Below are 17,565 nucleotides of genomic sequence, written 5' to 3'. Positions count from 1 at the left end.
TGAACAAACAAGATGAAACCTTCATTTGTGTTTCTCTCCAATATTGTGTTGAACAAACAAGATGAAACATTCATTTGTGTTTCTCTCCAACACTGTGTTGAACAAACAAGATGAAACATTAGGTGGTTTAGACTTTTGTCAAATCTACATGGAATGAAACAGAGAAAACAATGTTTTAAATATACATTAATGATTGTTACTTTAAAAACAAGCTCGACAACATGGAGTCATTTGTGAACAACATCCAGGAAGAACCTCCGGGTCGGAGGTCACTATTGCAGGCCGTGAGCTGTCGTTCCTTCACCCAAGGCCAGGAACCTCTTCAGCTTGAACTCAAAGTCCATCGGTCGTTCTTCCATGAGTTTGTATCCTGACATCATGGCGGCGTTCAAGTACGGGATCAGCTCACACGTCTCCTCGAACATGGCCAGCTTCCTCTTGTACTTCTGACGCACATGCTCTTTGCTCTTGTGGTTAAAAGCTGCACAAAGATGAACAAATGTGGACTCAAGTTTACTTCACCATGAAGGTAGAAACATTTAAGAGCTTTATCTAAACTAGTGATCAACTCTGGTGTCATGTAGTAAATGTTCTTCTCTCTAAGATCATGACCAGGTTTTCAACTATTACTTTATAAAGATGATCTGAAATCTGGACGAACGAGAGGTTACGAGAGTCCATAATAACGTGATAATGGCCTCAAGGATGTTGGCCTAGAAGCTAGCCTAGCAGCTAGCCTAATCATTGCTAGGCTAGTGATTAGCCTAGCAGCGTTCGCTAAAAAGAATCTCGAAACATAGACTTATTTATGTTTTTTCCGGATCAATTCTTCTCAACACAAGAGGGACGTTACAGACGAGAAGTTTGAAGGTATTTAGATGTTTTTAAGTGTCTTTATGGATGAAGATGAAGAAAAAGGCAACTGAGCTGCAGTCGCTACATTAAAATGTTTGTCTAGAACTCTCAAAAGAACACGTTACTCTGAAGATAATCAACATTAGTTGACGTGAGAACATGAGAGTCACTTTTACACGACACTTGTTGTATTTACAGTATTTCTCAGCCACACATTGAGGTCAAACGGGTCAACAGGTCAACATTAAACTGGTTCAGAAGCTTGTGTTCCAGAGAAGGTTCATGGTCACCTTTGAGATAGAAGGCCATGTAGATGAGCGCCGAGCGCTGCACGTTGAGGAACGGGTACTTGGGTTTGAGGCATCCCACGGCCGTCATGGACTTGATGGCGGCGACAGCGATCCCCTTCGAGACAGTGGACAGTCGGTGGGTCGGCTCGGGGACCGGGACGGACTGCGGTTCTCACCTGTTCCAGGTAGCCCAGCATCGGGAGGGAGGTGAGGCAGACGGGCTCGGTCAGTGGCGGAACTTTCCAGGGTAACGTCTGCTCATGGTAGTTTTGAGGCGACCTTGAGAGATTTAACTTAATTGACACCCCGGAGACAAACGTTAACGGTGGAATTATAAACACACACCTGAGAAACTTGTACTGCTTTTCCATGGACTCGCAGATGTAGATCTTGCCGAGGTATTCCACCGCGTATTTAGTACTTCCTTGGATCAAGGCTTCGTATCTGAAGAAGAAGGCGATGGATGGTGACGCTGACGAATCTTCGGGACCGGATTACCTCTTGTGGCCGTCCAGGTACGTGACTGGACAGAATCCTCTCATCTCCACCGGCTGAGGGAACCTTTCCTTCACGCCGGCCTCCGACAGCTTCTTGGGCAGCAGGTGGTCTTCAGGGAGTTGGTGCGGACAGTCTGGGAGGATGAACGGGTCCGGAGTCGTCAGGAACATCTGTAAGTAAGTAAGTAAGTAAGTAATTTGTATTTATATAGCGCTTTTCCAGACCAGGGTCACAAAGCGCTTAAACAATCAAAACAATACTCAATAAAATACATACTTTAAAGATCAAGATAACACTGAGAACAACACAGGTGTTCCAGAGAATCAAGGAAAAGCCTGAACAAATAAAAACGTCTTAAGATGTTTCTTGAAAGTGTCAGTAGATCCATCAAGAGCAAAGAGAGAGAAGATTGTTCCAAAGCTTAGGAGCAACAGTCTGGAAGGATTTCTCTCCTCTGGTTCTGAACCGTGTTCAGGAACCATCAGTAGATTCTGATCCACAGACCTCAGAGCCCGAGCTGGGGTGTAAGTCTGGATCACAATCTACTGATGGAAGGTCTGACCATGAATAGATCTGAAAGTAAGAACCAGAATTTTAAAATGATCCTGAAAGAAACTGGAAGCCAGTGAAGAGTTTTAAGAATCGGGGAAATGTGAGTTCTTCTACTAGAGCGGCTCAGAATTCTGGCAGTTCTGAAACAACTGCAGTCGCTCACTCTGTTACGTGTTCAGGCCGGCAGGCTCAGGTCACTGACCTCCAGGTGATCTCTGTCGCACATCTTGTAGTACTTGGCTCTGTACTCCGCCGCATTCTTCAGGTACTCGTTCTCGGAACCGTCCACCAGGTAGTAGTTCTGGGCCAGACACACCGGGCAGTACTGCTGGAACTCTCCGAGGCGACTGTACAGCTCCTCGGGTTTCACGCACAGTCGGTGGATACAGGCGGCTTGACCTTCAGAGGGCAGAGGTCGTTAGCATCCATCCCTGGGCGATGACGCCGCGTCCGATGGTCACCGTTGTTGATCCTCTCCACGAAGGTGTGGATGTACTTCATGCTGACGCTCGTCTCCTTCACGATGCTCTCCCAGATGCACCACTTGCTCTTCAGGCCGTTCAGTTGGATCCAGTTCCGGTACTGGAGCTGGTAGTGCCGCCGCAGACGACCCACTTCCTGTTTGTAGCTGGCGTTCCTGGTGTGGAGGTTCTCCGGACTGTGCTGCATCAGGTGAGGCCTGACGTTCGACGAGAACATGTTAGATATAAACTGTTTTTATTATCTTTGTTCTGAACAATGTCATTATTTAGCTTTTGTTTAACCCTTGTGTTATCTCAGGGTCAAAGTGACCCAAGGGCCCGGAAACAAATCTCTTTGTGGAATCCCTTGTGTCAACAATGTCATTATTTATCTTTTGTTTAACCCTTGTTTTTTCTCAGGGTCAAGGTGAACGACCACCATATGTATTTATGGAAGCCAGGGAGGTCGTTTATAAAGTTGCTCTGAAATCCGGGCGAACGAGAGGTTACGAGGGTCCATTATGAGGTAAAAAACGGCTTCACTACGATGACGTACTTGTTGGGTTTGTCCTTGTCGACCTGACCCCTCCTCAACATCTCCACCGTGTCCAGCTCGATCTCGATCACCAACATGGGGATGATGCTCAGCGACGCCATCATCTCCGCCTGATGCACCGTCTTTGGAAACCCGTCTAAGATGTAGCTTTGAGGGGAAAGAAAGATTCAAACCAACAACTGTGTTCGATCGAACATGTACAAGTACAAATGTTGTTAAATATATTGAGAAAGAAACTTCAATATTTAATATGTATATATTGATCAATTATTTGGTCTGTATATAGTTCCAAACAAAAGTATAATTTCTTGTAAAAATGTGAGATTTAATCTCCGTCCATCTAGTTTTAATAATAACAATAATTAGTTTTATTAGGTGCCTTTGAAAACACACAAAGAAAACACACAGTCTGTTGTATAATTTCCTTTGTTTTTTTAAATAATTTGGTTTATTCTGTATGATGTGTGGTATTGTATAATTAAAATATTTTATACAACTTTAGTCTCGTAATAAAGTATTTTATACGACTTTAATCTCGGACTAAATGTATTTTATGTGACTTTAATGCTGTAATTTATGTATTTTATACGATTTTAATCTCGATTTTAATCTGGTAATAAATGTATTTTACACGACTTTAATCTTGGAATAAATGTATTTTACACGATTTTAATCTCGATTTTAATCTGGTAATAAATGTATTTTATACGACTTTAATCTCGTAATTAATGTATTTCATACGACTTTAATCTTGGAATAAATGTATTTCATACGATTTTAATCACGTAATTAATGTATTTTATTGACTTTAATCTCGTAATAAAGTATTTGTACGACTTTAATCTTTAATTCAACCTCTAATCAAAATGTGTAATTTTAATTTGTATCTCAACAAGGATCATAATAAACATTTTTATCCACCATCATCCGTTAATTTGTTGATTTCTACATTTAAGCAATACTGTCTAAGGTTAAACTATTTTCCACTGATTCTTTCAATAATATCGGCAGGAAATGTTCTGGGAAACAGCGCCACCTAGAATATAGTTCACCAGCCTGTAACCGTGGTTACAGCAGCGATACATTGATCACGTGACAGGAGAAATCATTTAAATCATAAATGCCTTTTGTGAGAGTCCAACAAATCCATCTAGAACGTGAGGATCTCACCCTTTGGTGCAGCAGACCAGACTCATGAGCGCCACCTGCAGGCACTCGATGGCCAGCTCGTCAGGGACCACCCGGCCCAGGTTCAGGTGCTTCTTCATCTGGAGGGCCAGGTAACTGTTCTCCTGGGCGTTGAGCACCATACGCATGACGCCGCCGATGGAGAGTCGAGCCAGACCGTACTTCTGAGCGAACACCTTCGCCACTGCGGGAGGATCAAAGGGTCAAGCGGTGAACGGGTTGACGCCACCAGTAATGGGAGGGGGATACCTGTGGTTTTCCCAGATTTGGGCGGTCCCACGATGGCCAGTCGGACAGGAAGTGACGGATACGGTTTCCGTTGCCGGAGATACTTCAAGGGATTGTGAGAGAAGGCGTCTCGGTTGGCCTTGTTGGCGAAGAAGTAGATGTACTGGTGGAAGAGCAGCGGGTAGGTAGTGTCCAGGGGCCACTGCAGAGGCTGGATCACGTCGCCTTCGTTGTATCTCTGAAGCATCGACACACACACATCAAACTCCTCTCTTGGTTCGGAACCGTCTCCCGCACCTTGACCGGGTCCAGACACCCGAAGCCGCTGTGGAACTTGTAGGAGGACGCCAGCAGCTTGTGGGCCAGGATGTACAGCAGAGGCTGGCACTTCTGGAAGAGAGACTCTCGGTCCGACAGCAGCGGCTTGATCCTCTGCAGCAGCTGGTGTCGCACGATGTTGAGCTTGCGGAAGGCGTTGATGGGGACGATGGGGATGTTCTGCTCACTCAGCAGATCCTGAGGATTTGAAGATTGACACTTAAAATGATGTATTTACAAGTACAAGTGTATTTGTAAACAACAGAATACAAATATTCTGAAATCCGATTGTCATTCGGGGGAATATATTTTGTCTTTGTTCAAAATTATACACATTCTGCTCTGGCAACTTTAACTGTATATATACTGTTTTAGGGGTAAACAATTCAGCCATGCCCACTTATAGCAGTTTGTGGAACCCCCGTCAGAAGACATGAACCTGAACTCTTCACAGAAAACGGTGGTGAAATTCACTTCTTTGATTGCTCGGCGACGACTGCTGCTGCTTTGGAAATCTCCAAAACCACCAACAACCTCAATGTGGCTGAGAGACGTCATATCTTTTCTCAAGCTTGAAAAGATCAAATATACAGCGAGAGGCTCAAAACAGAAATTCACAGCTAATTGGGAAACGTTTCTGTCATATTTTAAAGCTACAAGTTCTGCCCGACTGAGAGTGGTTAGGAGTATTACTCATTATTCTAACTTATCTAGAGGTTACTTTGTATTGATGAGGTTATGAATGCCAGGATACGGGGAGGGTGCGGGTGTTGTTGGATTTCTTGTTACATTTGTGGATCAGATCATCTGTACATGTGCAAATGTGTAGCAGACAAAGATAAGCTGAGACCAACTATATGTTTGTACTTAATGAAACATCAATAATGATAATAAGATAAGATCTAGGAGTTGTTATTACTGTTTTCAAAACATCATATAAAGAAGAAGGAGATGCAAGAGAAAGTCCTTCAAACAGTGACATTTCAAGTCTCACCAGTCGTTCATCGGGATCAACATGTGGTTTCTCTCACCGTCACGGTCAGCAGGACGTTCTCATCGGCCACGAAACGCTTCTCGATCTCCATCTCCAGACGCTCCACGGCAGTGGCCTCCGTCTCCTCCGCGTCGTTGTCCTCGTTCTCCTCGTCCGAGGGAAACTCTTCCTCCAGCATGGCTTTCACCTCCTCCTCGATGTTCACCGGCTGCTCGTCCTCTTCATAGAAGTCCGGCTTCTTCGTCTCCGCCTTCTCCAGCAGCAGCTCGGCTCTTCTCTGAGCGATGCTCTCCTCCTGCGACCGAGGGAAACACATGCAGTAGAACTTGATCACACAAGGGTTCAATTATTTGATTCTTTTTGCTTGCACTACCTGTGCATTAACTTTGATTTTTGTTTATATTCTGTTTATTAGTTGATTATTTAAGTCTGTTGATTATTTATATCATTTTGTTGGTTATTCATTTTTATTTATTTCCTTGAATGTCTTAATTAATGTCTGTTTAAGTCTTTAATTGTTTGGTCTTTAATTGTTTTAAGTGTTTAATGTCTGTTGTTAAGTCCTTTCAACTGTATTCATTTCATTCAGTTCAATTTATGCTGTATGTATTAATACATGTATATTTGGCAATAAAATAACTTGACTTGACTTTGACTTGTATTGGAAGCTACTGTTTACTTGTTGTTATGTTATGCTTGAGTATTGTAGTGATGGTGAATGATGAAGCTTCATGAAACAGTGTCATGTTGTTCAGGGGTCAGTAGGTGGCGCCATCAGTTTAAAAATGATGTTTCATTAGAACAGTTGTTCAAAACAAATAGTGCAGAGACGCCATCTAGTGGACTCTGAAGATAATGACACTGTTTCATGAAGCTTCATCAACACATCACTACCATCTAGTGGACTCTGAAGATAATGACACTGTTTCATTAAGCTTCATCAACACATCACTACCATCTAGTGGACTCTGAAGATAATGACACTGCTTCATGAAGCTTCATCAACACATCACTACCATCTAGTGGACTCTGAAGATAATGACACTGTTTCATGAAGCTTCATCAACACATCACTACCATCTAGTGGACTCTGAAGATAATGACACTGTTTCATGAAGCGTCATCAACACATCACTACCATCTAGTGGACTCTGAAGATAATGACACTGTTTCATTAAGCTTCATCAACACATCACTACCATCTAGTGGACTCTGAAGATAATGACACTGCTTCATGAAGCTTCATCAACACATCACTACCATCTAGTGGACTCTGAAGATAATGACACTGTTTCATGAAGCTTCATCAACACATCACTACCATCTAGTGGACTCTGAAGATAATGACACTGTTTCATGAAGCGTCATCAACACATCACTACCATCTAGTGGACTCTGAAGATAATGACACTGTTTCTTGAAGCTTCATCAACACATCACTACCATCTAGTGGACTCTGAAGATAATGACACTGTTTCATGAAGCTTCATCAACACATCACTACCATCTAGTGGACTCTGAAGATAATGACACTGTTTCATGAAGCTTCATCAACACATCACTACCATCTAGTGGACTCTGAAGATAATGACACTGCTTCATGAAGCTTCATCAACACATCACTACCATCTAGTGGACTCTGAAGATAATGACAGTGTTTCATGAAGCTTCATCAACACATCACTACCATCTAGTGGACTCTGAAGATAATGACAGTGTTTCATGAAGCTTCATCAACAAATCACTACCATCTAGTGGACTCTGAAGATAATGACACTGTTTCATGAAGCTTCATCAACACATCACTACCATCTAGTGGACTCTGAAGATAATGACAGTGTTTCATGAAGCTTCATCAACACATCACTACCATCTAGTGGACTCTGAAGATAATGACACTGTTTCATGAAGCTTCATCAACACATCACTACCATCTAGTGGACTCTGAAGATAATGACACTGTTTCATGAAGCTTCATCAACACATCACTACCATCTAGTGGACTCTGAAGATAATGACACTGTTTCATGAAGCTTCATCGACACATCACTAGAAAAATGATTCTCTAAGAAGTGACACGTCGACAACATACCCTAGCTTTCTTACGCAGCTCATGCAAAACCAGCAGCTGCGATCGAATGAAGCTGCGATAATCCCGCCATTTCTGCAGGTACATCGGCAGCAGACGCCTCTGAACGTCAATGACGGCCATCGTCATCACCACCACCGTGTCCGGGAAAAGCTGCCTCTGCAACATGTACTGCACCTCTTCGGGGTTCTGGAGGAAACCCTCCAAGAGGAAACCAGTGGACCTGAGACAGAAGAATAACAAGTCAACTTTAGATCCACGTGTCCATGTAGTTTTTGTGACCTACATGTACGGCTCCTTCGTCCAGAAAGGTGCAACAATGGTGTCCAGGATCTTCGGTGGTAAAGGAGTTCCTTCAGACAGGTAGGTCATTATATTCTTCTCATCCTCGCTCAGTCCCAGTTCCTGTAAGAGTCAGAATGTAGCTTAAATAAACAGAGATCATTTAGAGAAACTGTCTTCAATCTTAGCAAACAACTAATCTAATAACTTATCTAATAACTCTTCATTTAACAAAATAAATAATCAATCAAATGTTATTATCAAATATCTAAATTAGCTTCTGTCATAATGTGAATAATTATGTGAAACCAGGCCTTCCAGCCCTTGTCTGCACTGCTGGAGCAGATCCAGGTCCTCAGTGGTCCTCTCCTCTCCGAGGCCTCGTTGAATACCTCTTCCAACGGTCTGCCAGTAAATTAAGGTGGTCTTTTTTCACCTCCTCACATCATATAACCACACCAGACAACAGGTAGGTTTGGAGAACCTGGGGAAACTGCGGCTTCCTCCCCAAGTCCACCCTCATCTCCCAAGATGGTCCGGTCGGTAAGAGGCACTTCTTGGTCATCTTGGGTATTGGTAGTTTCTCCCCTTCCCTGATGAACTGCTTTGATTGTTTTGGTATTGAAGCTTATCCCGTCTCTCCTGCTCCAGGATGTCTGCCAGTGCTGTAAGAACCTTGTCGTGGCACCACCGGGATCTCCCCTGGGTAAGAGCTGTCTTGCACCCAGCTACTATGTTTGCCAATGCTCCAGTCTTCAAATCTCAGGCCAGGTGATCTTTCCCTTTGGCAAGTCCTACTTATTCCAGGCCCCTTGTGCTCCAAGTTCAACAGCCCTAAATCTTCTAATTTTCTCCACCAGGTGTCGCACATTGGCCTGGATCTTGGCCCTCTTCTGCCTTCGATCTGCCTTTACCCATTGCTGGAAATGATTCGATCCAAGTCCCTGTCTACTACTGCATGGGTTTCTGCATTGGCCAAGTCGAGCCAGATAACTTCTAGATTCCCCTGGCTCTCCTTGGTTTCTCCGGATCAACTAACTGAGGATCCCACTGTGATTCAAGCATCCGGAGAAGCCTGGTATGCCACCCTTTTGGATCTTCGTACCTATGAACTTATTCTTTACAATATACGCAGCTATCCTCCTTGCCAGGACAGAGCAGAATATTTTGCTTTATATGTTGGATATGGTAGTGGCTTTTTTTTGGTACAAAGTAACGTTTTTCTCTCTTCCAAGATGTTGTAATCAATAAACATCCTCCTCGACAGCCTCTATAACCTGCGGAGGAGAATAGGCCATTGTTTGTATACAGTACCTTATAGATAGATAAAACTTTATTCATCCCTCTGGAGGTCTACTTTAGGAAATTGTTATAAGGTATAGTGGTAAGTCCTGGGGCAGATGTTTTGTTCAATGTCCTGGACTTCTCTGCATGTGGGTTCTCTGGTGTCAAAATCTTCTCCAGGCAGTTCGCTTCCTCCAATCCTTGGACTTGTCAGTGTGGATTCAAAAATTCCATTGAGGTCCTGCTCTTCCTAGTTCCATGCTGTGCTATCGCCTGCTGCGGGCCTTTTTACTTTGCGACTCGTAGGTTGGTTTCCAGAAATAGTCAGGGATTCCCTGTCCCTCCTTAGGCTTCGGAGTGGAGGTGATATATCGAGTATGTTCAATCCCATATTGTCTATTGTTGAAGTGATTTCCACTCCTGCCACCTGTTCTCTCTCTGGGCTCATTCCTATTCATGATGTTCAACGCTAAACATTAGTTGGAATACGATCACAAATACATGTAACAGAATAGTGAATAAGCAGCTTTTTCTAGCAGTAGATTGTTAGACGTCAAGCATTACTCACCTCCGCTTCCTCGGAAGTGTTGACCGCCTCCATGATCTCCTCTCCCTTGGCCTTTTTGATCAGTGCTTCCAAATTATCCGCCTCCTCTGTGTCCTCCACTTCATCCATTTTTGGTATATGCCGCCTTGTCTTGGCCATGATCAGCATCTGCAGTTGCTCCCTGAATTGAATGTAGAAAAGGCCAAACTTCTCTGCGAGCCACTTGCCCTGAGTCGTCTTCCCCGACCCTCGAGTTCCAAGGAAGAAGATTCGAAGAGCAGGAGGCTTGAAGGGAAAACCAAGTACGGTTAACTCACGACTCAGACTCTCTTACTCCACATGTTCTTACCTTCAGAGGCTCCTGTTTGGTCACAAAGGACTTCGGACCTTTCAGAAATGTCTCCATGGCCTCGATGCTGGAGAAATAGTAGGTTTTCTCTCTGTACTTGGCTGCGATGTCGTCCGTGCAGGCCACCAGCACGTTGTGTTGCTTTAAGGCCACCGGGCAGAAGTGAAGCGTGTCGCCCAGAAGCCTTTTGTCTTCAGCGTCAACATGCTTTTGGTCGTCAGAACAATGAGAGACAAAGTAACATTTCAGAGACATGGACAAGCAGGTGTTTTGATACTTCAGAAATATATGCTTTAAGAAAAATTGAACAAGTTGCAGGTAAACAGAGAAAGCCTTTAATTCATTATGAAACCAGATAAATAAATAAAAACTGGTGAATGTTTTGCTCACATCGTCGTCCCTGTCTTTGGCCTTTTCTTGTGATTTCTCTGCTCGTTCCAGCTCGTCCATAGCTTCATTGTCCTCCCTCTCCTCATCCAGGTCCACGGTCGACAGCTCCCACGGTGTGTACTTGAAGTCCTCTGTGGAGAACATTGACTGCATGAGATGCCTTCAGTTGTGTTGTCAGAGTCACGTTAAATGTAATACTGTCTCACAAATGGAGGTAAAAGAGTCAAACCTACTCTCCATCTGTTTCACTATCTCGTTCTTGTGGTCGTCGGGGGTCCGGCCGGCGATGTCCAGAAACGTGTGGGCAACCTTCAGGGTGGACGTTACTTTTTTCCAGTCGTACACAAACTGTTGATGCTGCTTTTTGAACTCCTTGAGGTTAAACTCTGCAGCGACAGCAGGTGAAGGTGAGGATTTTAAATCTTAATTCAAGTTAATCAACAAGATCAAGATCAAGTCATTATGAAACTAAGACATGTGCTCAGGTTCAGAAACAATACAATCTTTAGAGCAAATCCCTGCTAAAGGACAAGAGCTGCGGAATTCACGTGATAGGCTGAGGATAATAGTGACCTAATACTAATGACCAAACTGGGCGTTTAGTTGAACATTACGAAATATAAGTTCGGCCATTTTTTTCTAACGTTACACTCAGCAGCTTGATACTTAAAGTGATAGTTCACCCAGAAGAATTTAAACAAATTCAAAAGTGTATTTTAAGATTGTTTTTAGGGGACAGTGCTAGGCCATCAGTCGCTTTCAGTCAACTGTCTATACGGGAAGCGCTCAGGAATATTTTACCAGTACTTCCAGAGAACTTCAGGTTTATATGGCTTTGTTATTCTTTAAACTTCTGCTACTAACAAGCTTAAAATACAGACTTGTTTATTTTTTTCTGATCAATTCTTCTCATGTGGCGCTTCAATCCAAGATGGACGTAACAGAAGAGCAGTTTGGAGGTATTTGGATGTTTTTAAGTGTCTTTTTGGATGAAGATGAAGAAGAAAACAACTGAGCTGCAGTCGCTACATTAAAATGAACAAACATTTTTGTCTACAACTCTAAAAAGAACACATTACTCTAAAGATAATCAACATTAGTCGACATGAAGGTGAGTAGAAATTGAGTGAAGTTTGAATTTTGGGTGAACTATCAATCTAAGTTTTCAGCTGCTAAACGTGTCGTTAGAACAAACTGGCCGAGCTTATATTATTATGTTCAACTTGACACCAATTTTGTTTCATAAGTGTATGATCCAGGGTCTGTGCTCCACAGCCTATCACGTGAATTACACAGCTCTTGTCCTTGAGCTGAGATTTTGCTCTAAAGATTGTATTGTTTCTGAACCTGAACCCATGTCAGAACCCGTCTAAAATCTGTTGTGTTAATCTAATGTATGATCCAGTAAACCAGCATTTTCTCTTAGACTTGTCCATCTTAACCATCACTTTAACTCTCATGAACAAACAGAGTCAGCAGGTGTGAGCGTTACCTTCAGGTTCGTCATCAACCGCTGGAATAGCTTGAGGTTCAGGTTGTTCCTCTCTTGAGACAAAAAGTCAAATGATCAGATGGAAGATTTCAAGAGGTTCGGTGATACCGAGCGACACATACTCTTGCTTTTTCCTTCGCATTTCCCGGATCTTCTTCCTCTTGTTGTATCGACGCACAACTGAATGGAAGTGTCGACACAGTTATCCGGGGAAGAAGTTCAACTGCAGTCGCTCCACTTACTCTCGTCACTGCTGTCTTTGAGGCAGAAGATGGTGTCCAGCTGGACCTCCGACTGACTGAACGTCTCCACCTGGGAGACGTTGTAGGGGAAGTTGTCGAGCACCCAGCCAGTCCACGCTCTGGAGTCACATGTGGCCTCTTCGATCTACCATGTCATCACACACCAGCAGTCGTGTTATACAAGTATTTGTTTTTAAAATATGTTTTTATTGAAGGCATCACATAGCAAAACTGTGGGAGGAAAATAATACATACAAAGGAGACAAGTGTGTTATACTGGAGTATAAAATTAATTTATGTTTTCCTTCAGACGGTCAAATGTGTTGGTATCTAGAAAGAGTCTTGCATTTGTCTTTTGTTAATGAAATACTGTGGAGTATTATTTGTTCAAGCTTTAAATGTCATTAGAAAAAATAAACATTTTATTTTGCTTCTGGAAAATAGCAAATAGAAAATATGATGAAAGAAAAAAGTGTGACTTATTAAAAGCTATGATTCTTCATTTTTAGGTCAGAATTTATATTTTTTACTGTCGTTTTAAAGTTAAAAATAAACAAACCTTTTAAAAAGTAATACAAGGTTATCTTACAGCAGACCTCGGCAAAGTAAGTTCTGACTCTACGGAGGTAAAACAAATACTATAAAACATAAAATAAATACATTTAAATGTTCTAAATGTATGTTTTCTCCTTTATTCCATAAATGTGTTTTTTTTTTTACATTATATTTATTTATTTATGTGTATTTAATTAAATATAAGATATATATTAATATATTTAATGTCTGTAACATCTGTATTTTATTGTTTATTGTTTAATACATGAAATATGCAAAGTGTTTTTTGTTTTTTAAGAAGATTTAAATAAAATGAATTTAAAAAATGAAATAATTTACCATCAAATTACGACTAAAGCTTTTTTAATGTCCCTTTATCTATTTATTTATTTATTTTCCATCATATATTATTATTCATCAGTCCCTTCCTTGTTTTGGCCCCTATGTAACCTTATCAAATCACATTTGAATGTATTAGAAAAACATTTGTTTCGCTAAATAAATGGAGAATATCTGTCAGTGGTTGAACCAGTTCAACGACACTATTTCGAAGAATAGACTCTGTTAAAGTCAACAGTGGGATCGAAGATTCTTTTACCGCTTGAATGTGCTTCACCAGAACCTCCACGTACACGTCTGAAGACGACCTCTTCTTATGTTTGGCCTCCTCCAGTGTACTGGCCACGAGCTCCACCACTTCTGGATGATCCTCCATCACTAGACACAGAAGAAAATCCATTGTATTTAGTGATGATGAAGGCACTGAGAACTTGAAAATGGCAAGAAAAAACAAAAATAAAGAAAAAAGTCAATGTACGCATTCAAGGGTTTAAAAAAAATGCCACCATTTTAGAATGACACGACTTAAATAAGAAGGAGAAGAAAAAGGAGGAGGAGAAAAAGGAGAATAAGAAAAATGATAAGGAGAAAAATGAGTAGGAGGAGAAGGGGAAGGAGAGGGAGAGTAGGCAAAAGGAGGAGGAGAAGTGGAAGGAAAAGGAGAAAGGTATGGTAGAGGAGAAGTGTAAGGAGAAGAAGAAGAAAAGGGTGAAGTGAAGATGGAAGGAGAAGGTGAAGTGGAAGGAGAAGAAAATGATAAGGAGGAGGAGAAGTGAAAGTTGAAGGAGAAGGAGAAGAAATGAGAATACGTGGAAGTTGAAGGGGAAGGAGAAGAAAATGATAAGGAGAAGTGGTAGTGGAAGTGGAAGGAGAAGAAGAAGAAAATGAGAAGAAGAAGTGGAAGTGGAAGTGGAAGTGGAGGTGGAAGTGGAAGGAGAAGTGGAAGTGGAAGTGGAAGTGGAAGTGGAAGGAGAAGTGGAAGGAGAAGGAGAAGAAAATGAGAAGAAGAAGTGGAAGTGGAAGTGGAAGGAGAAGAAGAAAACATTAGAAGAAGAAGTGGAAGTGGAAGTGGAAGTGAAAGTGGAAGTGGAAGTGGAAGGAGAAGTGGAAGGAGAAGGAGAAGAAAATGAGAAGAAGAAGTGGAAGTGGAAGTGGAAGTGGAAGAAGAAGAAAATGAGAAGGAGAAGTGGAAGTGGAAGTGGAAGTGGAAGGGGAAGGAGAAGGAGAAGGAGAAGGAGAAGAAGTAAATGAGAAGTGGAAGTGGAAGTGGAAGTGGAAGTGGAAGTGGAAGGGGAAGTGGAAGTGGAAGTGGAAGGGGAAGTGGAAGTGGAAGTGGAAGTGGAAGTGGAAGGAGAAGTGGAAGGAGAAGGAGAAGAAGTAAATGAGAAGTGGAAGTGGAAGTGGAAGTGGAAGTGGAAGTGGAAGTGGAAGTGGAGGTGGAAGTGGAGGTGGAGGTGGAAGTGGAAGTGGAAGTGGAAGGAGAAGTGGAAGGGGAAGGAGAAGGAGAAGGAGAAGAAGTAAATGAGAAGTGGAAGTGGAAGTGGAAGTGGAAGTGGAAGTGGAAGTGGAGGTGGAAGTGGAGGTGGAGGTGGAAGTGGAAGTGGAAGTGGAAGGAGAAGTGGAAGGAGAAGGAGAAGAAAATGAGGAGAAGTGGAAGTGGAAGTGGAAGTGGAAGTGGAAGGGGAAGTGGAAGGAGAAGGAGAAGGAGAAGAAAATGAGAAGAAGTGGAAGTGGAAGTGGAAGTGGAAGGGGAAGTGGAAGGAGAAGGGAAAGGAGAAGAAAATGAGAAGGAGGAGGAAAAGTGGAAGGAGAAGCAGAAGATATTGATGAAAATAAAGTAAAATACAAGAGCACGTATATCTCTGAACATCTCCCTCACCTTTGATGTCCTGCCCTTCATGTTTCCTCTTGACCTTCTCTATGGCCAGCAGTGTGGTCTCCTCTTTGATCTTCTCCAGCCTGTCCTCCTCTGACTGCTGCAGGAGGGATCTGGCCAGTTCCACCACGTCCAGGACCACGGCGTCGAAGTGCTCTGCCAGGAGTTTACACAGCGTGGACTTGCCTGACTTGGGCGGTCCAATCACGGCGATCCTGCAAGGCTTCCTGGGCATGGGCTGGAGCAGGTACCTCCGAGGGTTGGCCAGGAACTTCTGATAAGCTTCTTGAGACGAGAGGATGTAGAGTTTGTCGAGGAAGCTGAGGACGCAGTGGTTGGAGTGAGAACACTCGACGTCGCTCTGGATTCCAAAGAGCGCTCTCACCCGACGGAGAATTCCGGTTTGCCCGAAACATATTTTCCTTCTCTGAGAGCGACCGGACAGATCCGACCCCAGCGGCTCCTCCTCCACCTGAACCCAGGCACCAACGTCCTGGAGGACATGATTCTGTAGAGATCCTCCTGGAGAAGACATCCCGAAGTTCAACTCCATCGACACACATCGGACTAGATCAATGGATGCTGACGGTCGTGATGTCTTCGGGCAGTTCTTCGTCCTCGTCCTGCTGCAGGAGCACCGGGACTGGAACTCTCTGTATGGCCATGGACTCCAGGCGGGACATGATGTACTAGAAGATCCAAGAGCTTACGATGAGCAAGAGTTTGTGAGTCCATCGAAGAGCTTTCTCACCGACTGCAGCTGCTCCGGCGTGTTCTTCCCGTCCAGCTCCAGCAGGAACAGAGGGTTGTGGTTGATCATGTAATCCTGGAAAGCAAAGGCTTGAGACATTTTCCCGGACCTGTTTCCTCAAGTCCGTCTCACCTCCAGAGGTCTGAGCAGGGTTTCCTTGAACACCTCGATCCTCCCAGAAGCCGTTGCTGCTAAATTCTCTGGTAACCAAACCATCTGGTCGATGATGTTCTTCTCCAGTAACGGCTCTGCAGGCTGACGCACAAAAACAAAAGTCCGTTTTTTTCTCGCTGCCTATTTGGGATGGAGCATATCCCAGCTAGATAGGGTTAGAGGGGACACCCTGGAAAGAAAACCAGCTGGACAGAGAGACGCTAACACACCTGAGGACAATGAACATCCAAGTGTTCAAGGATTCGTTATTAACCTTAAGACAAACTAATTCAAAGGAAAGGAGAAGAAGTGGAAGTGGAAGTGGAAGGAGATTTGGAAGTGGAAGTGGAAGTGGAAGTGGAAGGAGAAGGAGAAGGAGAAGGAGAAGGTGAAGGTGAAGGTGAAGGTGAAGGGGAAGTGGAAGTGGAAGTGGACCGGAAGTTGAACTGGAACTGGAAGGAGAAGGTTAAGTGGAAGTAGAAGGAGAAGGAAAAGGAGATGTGGAAGTGGAAGTAGGTTAGGTGGAAGTGGAAGTGAAGGTGGAAGCAGAAGGAGAAGGAGAAGTGGATGTTGAAGTAGAAGTGGAAGTGGGAGTGGAAGTGGAAGTGGAAGTGGAAGGGGAAGGAGAAGGAGAAGTGGGTGTTGAAGTGGAAGTGGAAGTGGAAGTGGAAGGAGAAGAAGAAGTGGAAGTGGAAGTGGAAGTGGAAGTGGAATGGGAAGGAGAAGGATAAGGAGAAGTGGGTGTTGAAGTGGAAGTGGAAGTGGAAGTGGAAGTGGAAGTCGAAGTGGAAGGGGAAGGGTAAGTGGAAGTGGAAGTGGAATGGGAAGGAGAAGGAGAAGGAGAAGGAGAAGGAGAAGGAGAAGGAGAAGGAGAAGGAGAAGGAGAAGGAGAAGGAGAAGGAGAAGGAGAAGGAGAAGGAGAAGGTGAAGGTGAAGGTGAAGGGGAAGTGGAAGTGGAAGTGGACCGGAAGTTGAACTGGAACTGGAAGGAGAAGGTTAAGTGGAAGTAGAAGGAGAAGGAAAAGGAGATGTGGAAGTGGAAGTAGGTTAGGTGGAAGTGGAAGTGAAGATGGAAGCAGAAGGAGAAGGAGAAGTGGATGTTGAAGTAGAAGTGGAAGTGGAAGGGGAAGGGGAAGTGGAAGGGAAAGGAGAAGGAGAAGGAGAAGTGGGTGTTGAAGTGGAAGTGGAAGTGGAAGTGGAAGTGGAAGTGGAAGTGGAAGTGGAAGTGGAAGTGGAAGGGGAAGGGGAAGTGGAAGGGAAAGGAGAAGGAGAAGTG

General features: G+C 43.5%; 1 protein-coding gene across 2 annotated transcripts in view; it reads right to left on the bottom strand.

Moving 5' to 3' along the window:
- Nucleotides 1-41: 41 nt before the first annotated feature.
- ak9 (adenylate kinase 9) overlaps nucleotides 42-17,565 on the bottom strand; it is a 20,966-nt gene continuing 3,442 nt past the window's right edge. The window contains exons 9-35 of one of the 2 annotated variants that reach the window (XM_087806096.1): nucleotides 16,269-16,391; nucleotides 16,137-16,211; nucleotides 15,973-16,074; nucleotides 15,771-15,907; nucleotides 15,389-15,705; nucleotides 13,769-13,887; nucleotides 12,616-12,760; nucleotides 12,496-12,553; nucleotides 12,374-12,426; nucleotides 11,115-11,267; nucleotides 10,882-11,012; nucleotides 10,492-10,698; nucleotides 10,164-10,427; nucleotides 8,316-8,434; nucleotides 8,033-8,252; nucleotides 5,978-6,235; nucleotides 4,926-5,144; nucleotides 4,650-4,866; nucleotides 4,383-4,584; nucleotides 3,213-3,359; nucleotides 2,657-2,874; nucleotides 2,398-2,594; nucleotides 1,644-1,813; nucleotides 1,491-1,589; nucleotides 1,322-1,424; nucleotides 1,146-1,260; nucleotides 42-481 (exon numbers count right to left, since the gene is read on the bottom strand). In XM_087806096.1, coding sequence (XP_087662222.1) covers nucleotides 273-481; nucleotides 1,146-1,260; nucleotides 1,322-1,424; nucleotides 1,491-1,589; nucleotides 1,644-1,813; nucleotides 2,398-2,594; nucleotides 2,657-2,874; nucleotides 3,213-3,359; nucleotides 4,383-4,584; nucleotides 4,650-4,866; nucleotides 4,926-5,144; nucleotides 5,978-6,235; nucleotides 8,033-8,252; nucleotides 8,316-8,434; nucleotides 10,164-10,427; nucleotides 10,492-10,698; nucleotides 10,882-11,012; nucleotides 11,115-11,267; nucleotides 12,374-12,426; nucleotides 12,496-12,553; nucleotides 12,616-12,760; nucleotides 13,769-13,887; nucleotides 15,389-15,705; nucleotides 15,771-15,907; nucleotides 15,973-16,074; nucleotides 16,137-16,211; nucleotides 16,269-16,391 — 4,377 coding nt within the window. In that variant the 3' untranslated portion in view covers nucleotides 42-272. Of the gene's footprint in view, nucleotides 482-1,145; nucleotides 1,261-1,321; nucleotides 1,425-1,490; nucleotides 1,590-1,643; nucleotides 1,814-2,397; nucleotides 2,595-2,656; nucleotides 2,875-3,212; nucleotides 3,360-4,382; nucleotides 4,585-4,649; nucleotides 4,867-4,925; nucleotides 5,145-5,977; nucleotides 6,236-8,032; nucleotides 8,253-8,315; nucleotides 8,435-10,163; nucleotides 10,428-10,491; nucleotides 10,699-10,881; nucleotides 11,013-11,114; nucleotides 11,268-12,373; nucleotides 12,427-12,495; nucleotides 12,554-12,615; nucleotides 12,761-13,768; nucleotides 13,888-15,388; nucleotides 15,706-15,770; nucleotides 15,908-15,972; nucleotides 16,075-16,136; nucleotides 16,212-16,268; nucleotides 16,392-17,565 lie in introns of those variants that run through there. The other variant, XR_015713231.1, reaches the window with a different exon arrangement.

The sequence above is a fragment of the Callionymus lyra genome, chromosome 13 (genome assembly GCF_982586985.1).
Source record: "Callionymus lyra chromosome 13, fCalLyr1.hap1.1, whole genome shotgun sequence".
NCBI lineage: Eukaryota > Metazoa > Chordata > Actinopteri > Syngnathiformes > Callionymidae > Callionymus > Callionymus lyra.
This window is presented reverse-complemented; position numbering and strand designations above follow the sequence as displayed.